This window comes from Protomyctophum bolini, assembly GCF_963924005.1.
Source record: "Protomyctophum bolini genome assembly, chromosome: 11".
In the NCBI taxonomy this organism is placed as follows: Eukaryota; Metazoa; Chordata; class Actinopteri; order Myctophiformes; family Myctophidae; genus Protomyctophum; species Protomyctophum bolini.
Genome location: NC_137872.1, coordinates 33,394,432 through 33,414,675, shown reverse-complemented (window position 1 = coordinate 33,414,675; position 20,244 = coordinate 33,394,432). Strand labels below are relative to the sequence as shown.

Sequence of the window (20,244 nt, the reverse complement as noted above, 5' to 3'; positions counted from 1 at the left end):
TATTAAATTGCAGGGGATTTTGGAATATGGCACCCGTATAGGGGAATCTAGGGCTGTTTCTAAACACACGCAGTATACTTTCCAAACGTCTCTGCCACCTCTGCTTCAACTTTAGTCACCATGCAGGGCCCGGGGGGGGGAAACACCTGTCCTGGATATGCTCAAATATAAAACCATCTCATATAAGCCAACACAGACACTGCTACACTCTGTCCAAGCATAAGCAAGGCCATTTCAATCCTAAAAAATGTGTGTGTACTGTACTACAAACATGTGTAAGTGTGTGTGTGTGTGTGTGTGTGTGTGTGTGTGTGTGTGTGTGTGTGTGTGTGTGTGTGTGTGTGTGTGAGACGTGGGTGGGGGGGGGATTATGTTCACACAAGGTAGTGTGTGTGTGTGTGTGTGTGTGTGTGTGTGTGTGTGTGTGTGTGTGTGTGTGTGTGTGTTCGTGTGCGTTGTTTACCCATAATCCCTAAGTGTGGTTAGAATGCCAGTGAACGAGACTGTGTGTGAGTCTGTTTATGTGCGTGTGTGCGTGCGTGCTTGCGTGTGTGTGTGTGTGTGTGTGTGTGTGCTCATGCTGGTTGGCGAGAGGATAGCTTCGCAGAGCGGTAGCGGAGTGAGGCTGCGGACTGAGGCAGGCTGTGGGGCCAAAGAGCGGGAGGTGAGACTACACACAGGACGTCTGTGCCTGCTAAACAGCCTGGGACACGGCCAGCTGTCTGCACGCACACTCCCCACACCGCACACACACACACACACACCGACAACAAGCCACAAACACACAACACGCACTGCTATCGACACACACGTCATTTCATACAACAATAATAACAACAACAACACACGGTATACTGGCACATAAGGCTCCTTCTCTGTCTCTCAGTCTCTCTCGTGCGTTGCGTGTGTGCACGTGCACACACACACACACACACACACACACACGCACACACGCACGCACACGCGCACGCACACACAGAGAGAGAAATAACTCCGAAATAAACAGGTTTGCAGATGCTTTTGTTTACAGATGGCGCAGGAAAACATGCACATTTGGATATAAGCAAATTTGCCCACAAACACATGAACAAATGTACCAACGCAAACATATCTCTATGTAAACACAGCTTTTAATCCTCGCCCTGTGCAATGCTTCCAATCACATGGAACAGCCGGACAGGGAGCATTCATTCAGAATAAAGTATAGTGTACACATTTATAAAAACCTGGTAATATATTGGGTGTTTTTTAAAATATATTATGATCCACATTTAAAATGCTATTGTAGGCAGGAGATAGCAGACTCACTATAAAGTAGCTGTTTGTTGTGATTATCAAAGGCTGGCATTAGATGTGGGGGAATACGGTGAGGTGCTAGTTTTGGCACTCTGAACGGTGTTTCACCTGCCAAAATGTGTGAAGCATCAGACGCTGACCTGTGTGTGTGTGTGTGTGTGTGTGTGTGTGTGTGTGTGTGTGTGCGCGCGCACTCGTCAGTCTGACCATCTATTTTACAGTGTTCCTGAGTGTTTGTTGGATGGATGTTTGCGTGTGTGTTTTTATTCATAGGTGCTTCCGAGTAACTGCTGCATGCGTGTGTGTGTGCGTATGTGCATGAGCACGTACAGTACCTATACTGTACACACTGAAATACGCATTGTTAATCTATACATCTGTAACTGAGAGAATGTACAAATGGTAAGCCAAAAAGAAACGACAGTTCTGCATCCATTTGGTTACATTTGTACACACTCTAAACATCTAAACGCTGAGGACTTTACTGTGTGCGGTTTTACCTGCATGCGCGACGCGTGCAAGTGTTTCAGACACGTTAATGTGCCGGCACTAAAGCCTGCGCGTGGAGCGGACCCCCTCGCATCACTAAAGCCTGCGCGTGGAAGCGGACCCCCCTCACATCACTAAAGCCTGCGCGTGGAGCGGACCCCCCTCGCATCACTAAAGCCTGCGCGTGGAGCGGACCCCCCTCGCATCACTAAAGCCTGCGCGTGGAAGCGGACCCCCCTCACATCACGTACCTGGCGTGTGGACGAAGTAAGCCAGGTAGAGGTCCAGCTCTTTGACGGAGACTCCGATGTGGTGCGGCTGCACGCAGAGGCCGTGGTTGGAGCACTGGGGCGACTTGACCAGCCGCTCGCCGTCCGTGCTCTCCAGGGGGCTGCCCTTGAACAGGATGACCATCACCAGGTCCAGCCGCCACACCTTGTCGGCCTGGCGCAGGCAGTCGATGCGGCGGATCTTGCCCTTCTGGTCGGGGTTGGACAGCACGCAGCAGGGCGGCTTCTTGCCCGTGATGGTGAGCACAAAGTCCTCGCGGAACTCGGGCCGGATGTCCTTGCGGAGCTTGGCCAGCAGGCGCGACGCCCACTTCTGCTTGATCTCGGGCTTCTCGCCCAGCAGCTCGTCCTTCACGGCGCGCTCCTCGTCCTTGGTCATCCTCTTCTCGTGCTTCTTGAAGTACTTGCGCTTGCGGGCCTGCAGGTTGAACCAGGTGTAGGAGAAGGCACGGACATGGGGGAGGAGGGCCTCGATGAAGGGATGAAATTCATCCTGGAGGAAGCAAAGGGGGAAACGGAGGAGGAGAGAGAGAGAGAGAGAGAGGTAGGCTGTTACTGTTATGTGCTGTTGTTGTCAGGTAACTATAAAGAGGCTGAAAAGTCAACATGTTGTGTCTAAAGAGAGGCATGCAAAAATGGCATGTTTCAAACTGAAGCTTTAAAATTGTCAGCTGTTTAAACTGAAAGGAAAAAAGAGGCAACCTGGAAAATTCAGCAAATGTGGTAAAATATTAATGACAGACAGTATCATTAGCAACATTAACAGTAAATTGTTATAATTTCCGATTAATGGTAAATCAAAAAGGATTACAAATACATTACGCATGGAGGATATGCTATAATTAATTAATATTACTATAAGTAAAAAAAAAGAAAAGATTGGGAAATACAAAATTTTACTGAATACAGTATGATATACATTTTTAATGCTATAAAAATGTATTCCATGTGCCTCCTTTTTGTATACAGTATACCAAGACATTCCAAATCCCATGCGCAAAAAAAAAAAACTACATGAAAAACTAATTCAAATCAGAATGAAAAAAGAAAGAAAAAAAGCTGAAAAGTTGAGTCGAGGCGCGCTCCCCTATATATTATTTTCTGCTGTAAAAAGAGAAGTTATTCTGCTATATACCGTTAATACCTTCACTACATATCGCTGGGCAACAATGCCCAGATCTCGCCATAGTGATCCTGTGCCAGGGCTGCCACACACCGGTCGGTCACCAACGCCAAGCTTTGCCGCCACAAGACCACTGTTGAAATGTGCTGCTAAAAGATCAGCCATAGCATTTCCTCCTTCTATCTCTCTTTGCTACCATGCAAAAAGGGAGCTCCAACCAGACTCACATTTCCACAACAAACTGAAAGCCGACAGAAATCACCACAGAAAACCACACTGCTAGAGGAAGACAGACGGCCTGGTAGTTACCATTTTGCACTCTCATCATAAATTTGGCACAGCGTTTAAAATGAAAAAAATGAAAAATGAAAAAAAAAAAAAGGAGAGGAAAAAAAAATCTCCTGCACCAGTATCTTTTTTTCTCCCCCCTTTCCTTCCCAGCGCTCCCCGATATATAAAACGGGTACTGGTATAACTGGGGAGGAAGATTAACAGATTATTCTTTTTAATTAAAAAAAGAACTGTGCTGAAAATTATATTTCAATATGTGACTCACTGTAAACAGTGGGCCAAAGTTTAAAATCGATACAAGATACCCCCCAAAATTTTAGAGAAGGGGGGGGGGGGGAACAGATAACACTGCAGTCAGACCATGTGCAGAATCTAATGAGACAAAAACAACGGCGTCTCAAAATACTGAAAACTTGTAACAAGAAAAAAAAATCTAATTCTTCAAAAAAAGTAAAAAGTAGAGGTGAACAGTATTTCACTGTTAAAAAGTACGAGAATGAACTTTGACAGCACAATAAGAGTAGGTGCACTTAAAACAAACAGATCTTCTTTTGTGCTATCCCAATAATAAAAAAAGTAATGAACCTAGGAAAAAAAAAAAAATCCTTGGCAAAGTGTAATTGGTAGTGGTGTCTGTTCTGATCCCTGGGCCCCGACGTAAGACTCTGAAACACACACGCGCGCGCGTGCGTGCGCGCGCACACACACACAGTCGGGGGGGCCAGGGAGTGCAGAGCACAGAATAGGAGAGAGGAAAAAAAAAAAAAAAAGAAAAACGGAGAGCCGAATCAATGTTGGACGAGCGCATGCGACCGCTGGCAAAGCAGACTGACGCTTCTTTTTTTCCCCTTTTCTCTCCAACTCTCTCTCTTTCTCTCTCTCTCTGTTTCTCGCTCGCCGTCTCTCGTCCTTCTCTGCGTTCTTCCCCTAACCATCGCTTGAGCCTCTGCCAGCGCGAGCAGGGCCCACCTATTTGGCAACAAGATGCCTGTAGTCCAGCCAATGCTTTAGCTTCAAGAGCTGAAAGGGAGGGGAGAGAGAAGGGAGGAGGAGGAGGAGGGAGGGTTAGTGTGGCAATGAGGGGGAGAGCGAGAGTGTGTGCAAGAGAGTGCATGAGAGAGAGAGAGAGAGAGAGAGAGAGAGAGAGAGAGAGAGCTAGAGAGAGAGAGAGAGAGGGAGGGTTGAGGAGCGGGCGGGAGTGACAGAGAGAGCACGCAGCCCCATCCGACGGTGTACAATTTGCCAAATCGACAAGTTCCTCTCTGACACAGAGGCAAAGTTCAGGGGACCATGGTTTCTCCTGCACCAATCCCCGCAGCCCTCAGCTCGACTCCATATTTACTACGGGCGCCATTGTAACACATGCAAACTCCCACCCTTCTCTGCACCCCCCCCCCCCCCCTCCCCTTCTCTCTCTCTCTTGGTTTCTACCTCCCCCCCACACAGACACACACACACACACACACACACTCTCTCTCTCTCTGTCTGTCTGTCTCTCTCTCTCTCAGTTTGCGTAATGCCACCTTGGCAGAGGATGGCAAAGCGAGAACACACAGCGTTCAGAATCCCACCAGACCCCACCGCCGGCAGCTGCTCATGGGTTTACCACAGCAAACAAAGAGCGAGAAACAGACCCAGTCAGCCACACTCCTTTGACAGCAGAAACCCAGACACAAGACACATGAACGACCGAGTCGCCCCGGATGATTTAAAGACAGAGAGAGAGACACACACACACACACACAAAATACAGATTAACATATTCAAGAGAGGAGGGACACACGGAATTTTGTTTTAACCACTTAAGCCCTATATATACTTCGTTGTGCGGCCGAATAGCGAAAATAGCCCCGTCTATCTATACAAGCTCACAATATACGTCATCGCTTCGGAATGCATTGTGACCGTCGCAGATCGTGCAGTTTTCATCATTTTTTGAAAATAACATGTGAAAACGTTTGAAAATGTCCCTGAAATAGGGACACGGGGGTTAATGTGGTTAAGGGCAATGCGGTTATATAGAGCACACGGGGGAGATGGGATGCGGTAAAAAAAATAAAAAATAAAGAAATGGATTGTGTTTGAGCAAACTCACTCAATATACCTCAGCTATACTAGTGTATATCGAAACATGGGGAGCCGAGAGAGGTGAACGCTAAAGATATAATTTCTCCATTTTTGGTTATCTGCCCCCGCGCTCCGCTCCGCTCGCCGTAAATCCCTGTGGGGACTCGGTGGCGGGTCTGTGAGCGAGGATGCCAGGATCATGCCAGCCATGTTGCCTCCTCATGAAGCACGTCATTCAGGGCTGCACCTGCTCCACACAGTAGTCTGAATGATCTGTCTGCATGGGAAGGGGCATTTTTAACTGAATCATCGATTGGGAATGTATTATTAAAGCTTGGTATTTATAGCTTCCAACTCGCTGAGAATGTATGGTGACACTACGAACTCCTGAGTGTTCATTTAACCACTTGAACACGTTATATTATATATACTTTGCCACATGATGGTGTGCGCATGGAGTAAAAATGGTATTCCCCACCAAAGAAAGAAGAAAAGAGCTGGTATTTCACTTTAAAAGGGGGGTATTTTAACATCTTCTTTTGTGTGTGTCCCAGTCAGTGTTTAAGTTGCTTTATTGAATATTTTGATATTAATTTTATCAGACATGGTCCCTCCTAAACCCATTGCACTTCAAACTCCATTTGAACCATGTTCGACTACTAACTAGACAATACACGGCCATAGACATACCGTCTTTCTAATGCACGAGGGGGCCGTGTTTTTACTTCTTTTGTTTATTCTTTTCATTTAACTTTTTTCTTTTCATTTCCTGAACAAGAACAGATACAATGAATATCTAAATATTGAACCAAGCAACTTAAAAACTGTCTATAGGGGTGTACACAAAAGCCGGAGCAGACATGAAAGTGACCCTGAAGTCCTCTCAATCGAAATGCCTGACATGTCCAAAACCATATACACAGTTAATTAACACTGAGGTTTGTGTAGCGAAAGATCAAACATATAGAACAACAAAAGCATAAATAGATTTTATGTTGGCCAATATTTCTCCTATGAGGGTGGAGAGCACTGCTGCAGCATATACAGTCTTCAAGTAGGTAGATACATGTGTCTCCTGTCACAGGCCAAATGGTGTATTTTATTTTATGGTATTTTATTTTATTTTATGTAATCTGCCTCGTAAGGATCTGGAGTGGCAGTTTGGTATTCAGTTGATCATTGTTTGCAAACCGTCATGTCGGTTTATTGTAATTGTTTATGTAAACTGTAAAGTGTCCTGTAAGTCCATATGGGCTGGGCTTCTTCGGAAGCAGGACACTTAAATAAATAATCAATCAATCGATCAATCAATCAATCATATACTTATACACCTATTCAATAGTAGCCGATCCACAGACTAGTTGGGTAGACTGTGGATTGCCGTTTTCAAAAAACTGTGAAATGTTTAAAGGGGGGTGCAGGTACTTTTGCGTATGACATGCTCAAGTCAAAAGGGACGCCATGAGGTTGCAAGTTGTTAAGATAGTTAAACAAGACCCATCTGTGATGTGATTCAAGAGACACTTTTGGGCTGCTCCACTGAAGATGGATTGGAAACGGACTTGGATGTTGGTTTGCACTATCACAAACCAAATGAGGTTTATTTTGTGACGTTTAGTGAGCCAATTGCCACTGGTATAAGATACTGTGGGTGCTGTCACGGCACCTCACGCTGTCAAAAGAGAAACTCCAGAACTGCTAAAGTAATATAATAATGAATTCAACAAACTCCCACATTTCTAGTATCACATAAACAAATATACTTTTGCATATACGACTATGTGGCTTAAATTGAAATATAGCCTTTTAAAAACGTTACAAATGCCCGAAAATACAGTAAACTGCTGGTATACCTGTGCTCACACGAACATGTACGTGTGCATGCGTGCACACATACATGTGCCCCCCACACACACACACACACACACACACACACACACACACACACACACACACGGCGACAAGACTACATCTTTTGAGATGATGCATTGTCTCTCTCTGACATCAGGGTCAGCTGATGTCTTCCAAAGGCAGCAGTAAATGTCACCGTCCTCTGAGATTTATGGAGACAACTTTCCCTCCGTCATTAGCTTTATAGGCTTGTGGCTTTTGCCCATCAACTGTCAGTCCAGCGAATGACAATACATCTCCAAAACCTTCTCAGCTCGACCTGTCATATAATGTTTGCTGAATCGTGTGGTTGAGTATATACTTTCATGAAAGTGATGAGGAAGACATTGACAAACATTCTAAATCATAATTGATTTGAACTATACGCATTTGTGTTATGCATGCATGCGTGTGGTGGATGCACAACAATAAAGTAATAAAATAAAAAGAGTCAGCAATAAGCTTTAAATGAAGTAGAAAAGCCCAATTTGAAGCGGAATGAAGTTAATGGGCAATAATAAACAAATGTCATACAAATGACATTTTCGCTACACATGCACAGATTTGATTTATTTTCCTTAACTATGCTTTTTCTTTGCCCTCTGTCTGTGTGCCAGAAGAACCTTGAAAAGTCCCTCGCCTCTTTCCCAGAAACATTAGATTACGCAGTGTCTTGGAAGGCTCAGTGCCCCATTGGTTATGGGGGTCAAAAATAACAGCCAATGTGCAAGTTCAATGTGGACTTGTATAGGTCTGCTTTTTTATTTTATTTTTGTTTTTTAAACAAATTAATTTGGGGGTCCCTGTCACAATGATTTTCATGGGGGTGAATGCATGGCAAAATGTCAATGTGGGGTTCTTAACATGAAGACTGATAGAGGCTTGACACATTTGTACACTCTCAGAGTTAAATTAACATTGATTTTACAATATAAAGTGGGGTCTCACCGTCTCAGAGATAGATGCATGTCAAACTGGGGGTCCTTGAAATTAAACGGGTTGAGAATCACTGCTAGAGCCGTAAAAATCTTCTCTTATATAGGGGTCCCTGGCATATCTCTTCAAATGGGGGTACTCGGGCTAATTGGTGTCAATTTGGGGGTCCTTGACATGAAAAGGTTTGGGAACCCCTGCCCACAGGCTACAATAGGCTATATCGCAGTATGTTTTGAGCAGGCCTATATGCAGGCATCGTTTTTTAACTCGTCTATTTCACCATTTCACCAAATAGACTATATGTAGCCTACATGTTAGCCAAACCTCAGCGAGTAGCTATAAAGCTAACCCTAAACGTCGTCATACCTTTGAAACAATGAAAGTGCATGCATGGGCTTCTTCAAACCAAACTATAGTAGCCTAGCCTTAGTAGCCTGATGAGCTGCCAAGTTCTTAGTTGCCTTTGTTGATTGTTGTTGCTTAATGCTTACCTTCTACTTTCTTCTGCGTTGAACCAACTATAAACACACTACGCAGTAGGATAAGACTCGTCACGTGACGACACAGTCCAGCCTGGCGATCTGATAGGTCAGTCGCAGGCAGCTAAATTGCCTATTAAAATATCAGGCAAACTTTTCGTGACTCTGAGCATCACGAAGACACCACCTGCCAGAAATCAGCACGTACATCCACCTAATTAACATTTGTAGACTAGTATTCAAGTGACGTATTTTTTTTTTCTCCGCCACAATAACGTTCGAAAATATTCTAAACATGAGCAGCAATTTATCTGCTTGATTCGCCGCTCAAATTAGCAAGGCCCGTTAATAGGACCAACCAAGACTTCAGCCAAAACAATTAAAAATGCAGCATCGGTTTTTTTTCTTCCTCACAGGGCACTTAAAATATGAATACTTAAAAAGAGTGAAGACATCATCGCCTGCAGTCTGCCAGCTAGGAGGAACATGGAAATGAATAAGCTGGAGAGAGAAAAAGTCAGAGAGAATGGCTGGCATTCAAAGTAAGCGAGCTATGCTATAACACGGTCAATATAAAATCCAGCTTCAATTAATACCAGTAGCCTAGTGGAAACTCAGTCAGAAGAACACATGCAAATAGCCATGCTGTTCATTATTTTTTATTTTATTATTATTATTATCATTGGCACTGTAGTCTACTTCATTTGGAATGAGCAAATGGCCTAGGCCTGAATGACCCATGGCTTAAATACTAATTCATTGAAGGTGAAATAGGCATATCAACATCTGTCATTTTTCCAGAGTTTTGTAGATTATTATATCATGGTGGGCAGTGCGAAATATTATAAGCTACACAGTCATTATAGGCAAATTATAGTGTTGTTAGCTATTTAAAATTAAGTTGGAATATAGGCTATATGTGAGCCCAAATGCGTGTTTTTAATAGGAGAATGTTCGTTAACCTATACTGTTATAGTATAGGACGTTAGGAGCCTTTATACACAAACCAACTCAATTAACTGTGAGTTAATTCGGTGTCCATAATTCAACCAAAGTCTTCTCTTATTATAGCGACATGCAGCAAATATAGTTCCGTTTAAAACTCCCATTTCAATCATTAGATTAAAAAAAACAAAGCAATAAAAAAGTGCTATATCACGATAGCCCAAATTTATATAAGCTGAATCTAAGCCAATATAAAAGACAAAGGAAATAAATTTGAAGCCCTTTATTTCTCCATTCTCAGCACGTCTGACTGCCTGCGTTTGGCTGCCAAGTTCAGATTAACTCTTTCAGTGGGAACAGAAAGAAAGGGCCCTAATGTGTAGCCTGCAATGAAAAGCAACGTGACTATAACCATGCGGGTTGACACGTTCATTTTGATTCCTAAATCAACATAGCCTTTCATTTGGATTAAAAAATATACAGAATAGGTTTTCTCTTGATGGAGCAATTAAAAGTTCAGACAATCAGACGAGAAATATAGGCTATATGTTCATTGTCTCTTTTTAAATGGCTGAAAGAAACGTAAAACATTGCATTACACTTAGAAACTAATAACCATAAACACAAGGAATATTAGAGACCTATACAGGCTAATGTTAGATAGATAAGATTTAGTGAACTGCAAAAACTGTAGATTGGTAGATTTTGGGCCGTGGCCAGCATTGTATATATATATATAGGCCATAGGCCAAATAATTGTTAACAATCTTATTTGTGTATTTCCAGCCAAAATAAAAATTAAACAGGCCGCGTAGACTGTGTGAAACACCTTTGCAGCACTATAGGCTATAGTGTAGCCTATATATCATGATCAATCATCTAAATTGGTGCTCTTTAGGAAAACAGGAGAGAATAAGGCCCGTCGAATTTCGATGGTGATTTCGCGTCGCCGTCTATCAATGTTAGAACTTAGAATGAGAAAGAAAACTGATTTTATTCATGAATCATTTCAGCTTGACTGCAGGTCCTACTTGCAAGTTTCTCATATGTTTCCTTAATATATTGGATTGGACCCATTTGGACTGCTGCTGCTGTGTGTGTGTTTTGGTGAGTAAAAACGCGGTCGTGCACATGCACGTTTAACGGAAGAAACGGACACGCCATAAAAATCTTTACATCGTTAAATGTTTGGATGCCATCGGATGATATAAAATGACCGCAGGCCATGGGCCTGATTGATTACAATATGTTCCTTCTTGTTTCGCTAACCTTGTATGACATGGCCTATAGTCGAATTAATAGCCTAATCCAGTTTAAAGTGGACTTCAGTCCGAAATAAATCCAACCCAAATTATCACGTTGCCAGACTGAAATCCGCTGGATATTTGTTGTGATTAATCCCTATTTGATTTTATTTTTCTATCCCATTATTTCCAAACAAAGCCGTCGAGTCTCTCACAATGAATGTTTTCAGCTGGGTCATTTAGCCAGGTTGTTTATCCCCCCCTCCAAAAAAGCTGAACAAATTAGGTTATGCATGTGAAATCGGTACAAACAATCTCCACATTAAAAACACTGACCCAAACCCACGTCTTGATATAATAGTCTCTTTCTCTCCATGCACACACAGTAAGCCGCAGTACTAGTAGGTACACAATGTCCAGCAGCATGCAGGCCTTCTGCCCCATGCTTTGTCCTGTGCTGTCCTGTGGCTTCCTGCCGTATAGCTGACCTGAGGTCAGCCCCAGTGGTGGACACTGGACAGTCAGTAACTATACAATACATTTACTTCACTTATACTCTTAAGTTACAATTTTGAGGTATTATGTATAGGCTACTTTACTTGAGTATTTCCAATTTTCAAATAAGGCGAATATTGTATAGGCCTACTTTAACCCCACTATAATTTGAAAACTTTAACTATACCAAGTTATTTTGTAGATTTTGATTATTATTACATATTATACTTTAACCACTTCAACTTTTATACATACATTGTACCGCCAATACTTTTACTCAAGTATATTTTTAATTCCGGACTTTTATACTTGTAACAGAGCATGTATATCTCTTCGCAGTATTGATACTTTTACTTAAAACATGTGAGTATCGGCTACTTCTTCTATATCCACCACTGCTGACCTGCATGGCCCAGCCTGTGCAGCTGTATCTCATTATAGACCAATTAGACCATGGTCCGCATAACCTGAGAGCCTCCCGTATGCTACGGCCGCCGGCCTGCATGGCTCTCTCTCTCCATTAGCAGCGGACGGACGGCGCATGTGTCTCCCCACTGTGTGTCCTCTCTTGGCCAGCTGAGTGTCCTCTCCTGGCCAGCTGAGTGTCCCTGACCCCGGACGGACGGATGAATGGTAGCCCACGACACCAGCTGTATGTGCCACCGACTGACCGAGGCCGGGACCGAGACCGCCCGGAGAGAGAGAGCCCGGGCACGGGGACGTGGCAGGGAGGAGCGGAGCGGGCCATGGGTGAGGTGAAGGGTGGCCCTGGCACGAGTGTGTGTGTGTGGGGGGTGTGGTTGTTTGGGGGCGTAGAGATTCAAATAGGGCTCTATATCACCACAACTCGCACTCACTGACAGACAGTATACGTTTTAACAGCGGGCGACAGCCTGGCGTATTTTCCAGAAGTGCATTATTTGTCTATGGGACCCCGGGGCCGGCAACTATATACCGGGATACTGGCGATATAGCAGACGAAGAGGCGATATAGTCCAAAAGTGACGATATTTTATCTTTTGGACGACATCGTCCGGCGATATAGCAAATCAATTTCATGTGTTGCTTTGTTTACCCTCCACACGGAACCATGCCACCTATACGAGGACATAGGTCATAACTAATAACAGCAGGAACGCCCGCTAGGAGATTTTCATCGCTGTTCGCCTGCTGTTTAAGCGTACTGTCACTCAGCCCCAGGGTGGAGGGATGTGGCGCACATGCATGGAGGCTGCGTGGCATAGGGTGACTGACAGGCCGACAGAGGCAGGAAGGAGTTAAATTATCAGTCCAGATCAGGGCGGGGTCATCAATATATGTCCATAAAGGGACAACTGTGTCCGTGGCAAAGACTTGGTCTTATATGTCCGTGGCAAATTTTGGATTTTCTGTGAGCTTGTATCTGTTATTTTTTAATAGCCATATAGCGCTAACATCTAGAATGACTTGGATGCTTTGCCGGTTTTAATGCATTAGACAATGTTTTTGTTGTGCGAAAGGCCTCGTGAATCCCTCTCTATAACCCGCATGGACTTTGCCTTCATATCGTCATCAGCAGAAGTATAATAATATGATCTAATTTACAAAGAAAATCTGTTTAGTCGATGCCGCCGTGACATGCAAGTTATGTGTGCACGTCCTTGAGTGGTGAATGCTATAGCTATGCATCTGTTTAGCACCCCATGTCTCTCTTTATTTCTCTTCCAGTCTACCCTTTCGGCACGCACGCACGCACGCACACACACACACACACACACGCACACACACACCTCTGGATGCATGTGTCTCTCCTGATGCATTCACCCAGTATGAGTGAAGCATGGATAAAGACTGCATGCAACGGCAACACTGACAGAGGCTCGGTGACGTCATTGATAACACACACACACACACACACACACACACACACACGCACGCACGCACGCACACACGCACGCACGCACACACACACACGTTAAATCACTTCTGCTGTCCTTTTTTTATTTAAATGAATTCAGGCACTGCGTCACCTTGAAATACTGTCATGTCAGCTGCATTACCTTCTGCATTGGGACTATGAATTCACACACACACAACATGTCTTTCTTTAACTGCCAAGGGTTTTCTTTTTTATATAGTGCAATCAACTACAAGCTTAAGTGCCTGTCGCACTTGCATCCATTGTTATCACGTGAGATCATTTCTGTTAATCATTAGTCCTCCTTGGAAATAATGGCCGAGCAAATCAGGATCAGTTTAAGAAAATATATAATTTATATAAACGGCGGTCGAGGTAAAAAGTACACCGTCCCACCCCCCCCCCCCCAACCCAACGCTCTCCCTTTCTGTGGTGAGCGAGTGATGCGTAAAAAAAAAAAGAGAGCGTTTGAAGTGCAGCGCCCGCCGCCATTGGTTGTAATTATCCTGAGTTTACAAACCAGCGCGTTACTATGTGTTAAAAATCTGCAAGCAATTTGCGGTGGCCGCGTGCTAACGGGGGCCCAGGGCGGGGGGGGGGGGGGGGGGTGGGGGGGGGCCTGTGGAGCCAATCGGAGGAGGAGGCATGCATGGCGCATTCCAGCCCCCCGACAGGGGTCTAGTATATAGCTCTGCCCCCCAATGCAGCAGCCACACCACACGGCGGTCTGAGCCTCCTGGCGGCTGTCGCCCGGGGTCTCCGAGTCCTCTCCCACGACCACCACCACCACCACCACCACCACCACCACCACCAGCCTCCTCCTCCTCCTCCTCCTCCTCCTCCTCCTCCTCTCAGCCTTAGACACTGTGCACTGCTGACATCTATATCGCACCACTGCACTACATACTTCAACGTGGAGTACGAGAAGAAGTGCTAGATATCGAGGCCTGGTTCCAATAGACACCCAGGGAAAAGATTTATCCGGAGCCAGCCATATAAAGGAAAGGAACAAAATCAAACCATGCATGCACTGAACAAACAATACGGGGCGTGAATCGACACGAGATATATAGGGGAGGGAATTCTGTGTGTGCTGGAAAAACAAAGTGTGTGTGTGTGTGTGTGGGGGGGGTGGGGGGGGGTTATCTTATCAAAAATATTGAAATATCAAGTTGAACTCGGTTCAGTTGAAGCCACTTTGTTTTTTGCTTTGATTTTATTAAATTATATCTATTCCGTTCCCGCTGGAGGGGAGAAATGCACGTCGAGACACGCACACGTTCCAGGATCAACACCATGGAACTGACGAGTGGGATGCTGGGGGCGGGGCGGGGGGGGGGGGGGGTTGGGGTGAGGCGGGGGTGAGCGCACTCACCGGGGGAGGAGGGAATATGATCCCACAAAGTCTTGCCCTTTTAACATAATGAAACATGTGGTAATCAGCAATGTTTTGGGGATATAGAGATCACAATAACCGATGGCATGAATGAACCGATGAATTGATAATGTCACATTAGCGTACACTACAGTACATCTCTCTCTCTCTCTCTCTCTCTCTTTGTGATCCTAATTTATGATGCAGCGGAAGAGAGAGCTGTGCGGCGTGTCCCGTCATGGAACACGATAGAGAGTTGAGAGCATGCCATGGGCTATATATCACCAGTGGTGTTAAAGTAACTATTAAAGCTAAGTTATAAGTTATAAGTACAAGTATAGAATGTGAGTACTCTTTCCACCAGTGGCTATCAGCGCACAGGAGAGAGGCAGCGGGGCCTAACGCTACATGCCTCTTGACTCTGCGCACGTCACACGCGGCCATAACTCCCATATCACACATGCTCACACTGACACGTAGGCACATAGGCACACGTACACGCAAACACAAACACAAACACACGCACACACACACACACACACACACACACACACACACACACACACGCACAAACGCACACACGCACACCTTTAACTGCACACTGTCTACTACACACTATAAGTACACATACAATCACTCGCACCTCTCTTCTTGTCTAGAAAGAATGTGTTATTGAAATGGAGGAACCACCGCCCTGCCCTCAGAGTGTACAGTACGTGTGTGTGTGTGTGTGTGTGTGTGTGTGTGTGTGTGTGTGTGTGTGTGTGTGCGTGTGCGTGTGCGTGTGCGCGTGCGTGTGTGTGTGTGTGTGTGTGTGAGCGTGTGCGTGCGTGTTCACTAACGTGTGTGTTTGCAACAGCAGCTGGCCATGCTGGGGCAGGCCGACTCAGCACCTTAACAGCCATGACTGACTGTTTCCCTGCTGTGCCAACCCAGAGACTATATTATTGTACCCCCATGCCAACACAGAGACTGTATTATCGTACCCCCATGCCAACCCCAGAAACTATATTGTATATATATATATATATATATATCCCTGCTGCTGCTTCTGCTGATCCTGGGCTGCGTGACTTCATTAAGACGGATCTAAAGGGGAAAGGACTATCTGGAGGACATAGAGGACAGTTTTCACCAACACGGATTATAGGCCTATACATCTGTAGGCCTATAGTGGCCTACTAATGTTCCTGCGTGCTAACTTCCTGTGCGCTTCCTGTGAGGATGGCCATGGGAACAAATATAATACATTTCTGATATGTATTGAAAATAAGCATTTAAAGCCAAATCATCTGTTTTACTATACAGCTTATTTAGCACCTGTCCCCATTGAACATGCATGACACATTCGGCCTAAAATACACAGATGCATTTATTAAACAATTCCAAAATGTATGTCACCCCCCGTCACCCCCCCCCCCCCTCCCCAATAATACTTTATCCAGTTAGAAGTGGGAAGTATAGTTGACACATGTACATTAGTACAGTATATGCGCTACTATAGGCTTGATGCTGTCTGCTCAGTTCACTGCATACCACATTGACTTTTATCTCAACGGTCCGATGCACCTGGCTGAGAGACGTCACGGTGGCTTTCAGTGTACAATGATTCATCAATAGGCCCAAAGCAACAGGGACGTCACGCCACAACCACCTCGTCTCTGAAAAAGATCCCCCTTTTTGCGAGCTTGTTGGAATTGTAATTTCAACACGGCTTGAAGAAGCAAAGCGCTCTGCCTCTCTCCAGGTTTCATGTGTTAACTTGCAGCTTAACAAAGCTGTAGGGCTTTGCTTCTCCTTTCAAAGAAATGAGCGTGAAATACCACAGTCAGCCTTTCACACACACACACACACACACACACACACACCGCTGGAGGAAAGAAAGTCATTTGAAACAACACGATCGTGATTCGAGAATGTGAAAGGTAGTGCGTTTCGGACAGAACACTATATGGCATTTGTATGGGTGATTAAAGATAAACCCGAATACAATGTGTGTTGCTAAATGTGAATTAAAAACCACCCCCCAACCCCACAGTGAGACCCCATAAATCAGTTTTTTTAGGGTTTGCTAAATTTACAGTGTGTTTGCACCATTAAGAATATTGTTCTCGCAAAGGCTTGAATGAGCTGGGAAAATTCAATCTATCAATGAAATATAATGCAGAGTGGGGGCTGCTGGTGCAGGGGAACCACCACAGCTTTTACCAAATTATTGACGGAATTAAATTGAAAGTCCATTCGTTTTTCTTCCCAAAATGGCCACATAGCGTTTTGTAATCAAACCCTCTGTTGGACGACAAAAGGAGGGATTACTCAGATTTCGCAAAGGATTCCCGATTAAAAGAATAACGCAATAGTTCAGATGTAATAGTGGTCAGGTAATACCACATTTAATTGGAAAAACCTTTTCATGTTCTGCCTTTATACTGTCTCACGTTCACATTCACTATCATCACAGCACCGGTTTACGTCCACAGAGCCCCAGACACTCATGACTAAACAGGTAATCTGGGATCTAGTCACCATCGGTTTGCAGACCCTTCAATTTCCGTCGCCATAATAGCAACTGACATTACACTACACACACACTGCGAAATCCTTAGTGTCAGTGAGAGGGTGAGAGCCAAGACACTATAATAGCCTTAAATGTCCTTCAGAGTTACGTTATTATACTTCTAGCAGTATAACTCTGAGGCTCCTGGCCCTGAATGGACCCCGCGGCTCCAGAAACAACAACAGTCCACGCTAAATAATCGTCCCTTTCACCCTCCACTATACTATATGACATCACCACGACGAGCAGGGCTGGCGTAACGGGAGCAAGCCGGATCGTGGCTCCACAGTCTGGGCTGCAGTGCTGAGGCCCTCTCTCCGGGAGAGAGAGACAGAGAGAGAGAGACAGAGACAGAGAGAGAGAGAGTGAGAGAGAGAGAGAGAGAAGAGGAGGAAGGGTACACTGGCCTGTCCATTAGCAGCCATGCATTATCCTTATGTGCCCTATAGCCTGTGTTTTATGCAAAACATATACGCATTGCATGCCAACACATCTGTCTCATCCATCAAATGTGGATGAGAATTATTCTGCGACCGTATATACCGTATGAATACACCTCATGACATCCTACTGATTGCGTACAATATAAACTCAAAAGACATATGTGATGTAGTAGTGGGGGACAATCACAGACTCGCCCGCACTCCCCCCTCCCCCCCTTACATGAAGACCCAGGGAAACTAAAGCCCACTGCTCATGCAGTGTTGAACGCTTTGCAATCAGAGAAATAAAGGGCCAATCTAGCACACAATCAAACAAGAGATTTACCCAGCGCTCCTGCCAACAGCTAGGGACCTCCTCTCTCGAAACAAGGGATGCACTATTGACTACACCCCCTCCTCTTCTCTCTCGCTCTCTCTCTCTCTCTCTCTCTCTCTCTCTCACAGGCTCTTCATCTCTCCCTCTCTCTCTCACTCTGTCTGTCTCTCTTACTGTCTGTCTGTCTGTCTGTCTGTCTCTCTCTCACTCTCTCTCTCTCTCACTGTCTGTCTGTCTCACTCTCTCTCTCTCTCTCTCTCTCTCTCTCTCTCTCTCTCTCTCTCTCACTGTCTGTCTGTCTCTCTCTGCCAGTCTTTGAGGCTTCATGCCAACCTCTTCCACCGCCGGGCGCACTGCCCTGCCCTTTATGCAAATGATTTGCCACCATCCCCACCGTCTAACCACACACACGCACACACACACACACACACGCACACGCACACGCACACGCACGCACACACACACACACACACACACACACACACACACCCTATGGCCTCCTGTGTGTGTGTGTATTATTATTATTTTAGTTTACACATTTCTTATTGCTATACTTTGTCCTCACGAGGCAAGTGAATATAAGCCAGGGACCTATTTGGGCCCTTATAGCCTGAAGTTATTTATTAAGCACTCACATTTAGCCTTTATTCAAGACCTTGTGCGGCTGCTGGGACCGCGGATCATCGGGGCTTATAATGCCGTCCGCGCCCGGAGGCCTCGACTTTTGTTTTGCTGACCTCCGCAGGCCACAACGACACCAAACCTGAAGGGATGTTTGATAGAGGTGTGGGCTGTAGGTGTGTCTGTAATAGCCCTGATAAAGGAATAAGGGCATCTCCTGGTAAATAATGTCAAAAGACAACAAAAAAACCAAAGCGTGCATGCAGGGGAGGGGGGGGGGGGGGGATGCACAAAAAAAGGAAACAAAGGAAGAAAAGAGAGAAAGAAAGAGTGTCAGATGTAAATTTCTGTTATTTCTTTTTTTTTGTTTTGGAAGAATCAGGTCTATAGTTGATCACCTTTGTTACCTTCCTTCAGTTGGTTTAGAGAACAATTGCTTTGTTTATCTCACTGTTGTGTCATTTTGAGAACATCATTTGAAAGAGCATTAAACCTCTCCATACAGTTGAACGCAAAAAAGGGTTAATTATCTTCCTCTCTAATCTAAATCAGAGAGGACACATTTTTATTAAATAGCATAATTGAGTTTATAATATCATAATACACACCAAAACTGGGGGAGAATTCTGAACGTGGGGCAATGGAAGAGTTAATGAACTCCTTGCCAGTTTTAAGGACAAAGACAGAGTTAATAAAGTAGCTGACAAAGTGTACAAGAAGTATAGTCAATCGTGAGCAATGGATAATAAAAGGAGTTTTCTTTAACAAACGGGCACAGGGGTTGAATGGAGAAACATGCTTAAGGAGGTCATTGTATGTGGAGGTATGGCAGAGAGGGTTAACAGAAGACCTATCCAGCTAACAGTTGCACTTGAACCCTATACCGTCCCTATATGCTGGGGCCGATCATTCAGCAAGAATAACCTATTTAATTTTCGACAAAAAGATTTGGTGTAGGCAGGGACAAAAAGGAGAGGAACAAGCCTAGAGCCCTGGGAGAACCGCACCATGGCATGAACTATACAGCATTTAAGTGTTCAATAAACAAGTCTAAAGACCAGATAAATGAATTCAAGAGACACAAAAACTCAAAGGAGATTTTTTTTTTTTTAAAGCCCGGGAAAGACAGCATTAGCAACCATAACTTATAACAAAATATCTAGCATAGATATAAACCGGCGCCGACTGAAGATAAATGTTATTTCACCATCGATTATATAGCGTTGTTTTAAGAGATCACGCGGCTCCACGCGGTGAAAAGGAAAAAAAACGAGAGACGGATGGAGTGAATGACAGCTATAGGGTTAATAAACGGGGCCAGAGGCTGGAGGAAAGAGCCATGCTAATGTGTGGGTGAAGTAGGGCTTCCGCTCCGCTGCAGCTCAGAGCTAAGCTTCAAGGCAGGCGGGCAGGGTGCAGGGTCCACACATATGCCGGACGGACACCAGGCCACACACCGCAGGAAAAGGAGGTCGGCCTAATACAAACAC

The 20,244-nt window shown here is 44.8% G+C and overlaps 1 protein-coding gene across 1 annotated transcript in view; it reads right to left on the bottom strand.

Annotated features, from left to right (window-relative positions):
* nfixb (nuclear factor I/Xb) overlaps positions 1–20,244 on the bottom strand; it is a 160,780-nt gene that overhangs the window by 116,053 nt on the left and 24,483 nt on the right. Inside the window, 1 exon segment of the mRNA XM_080777063.1 lies at positions 2,037–2,568. Coding sequence (XP_080633189.1) covers positions 2,037–2,568 — 532 coding nt within the window.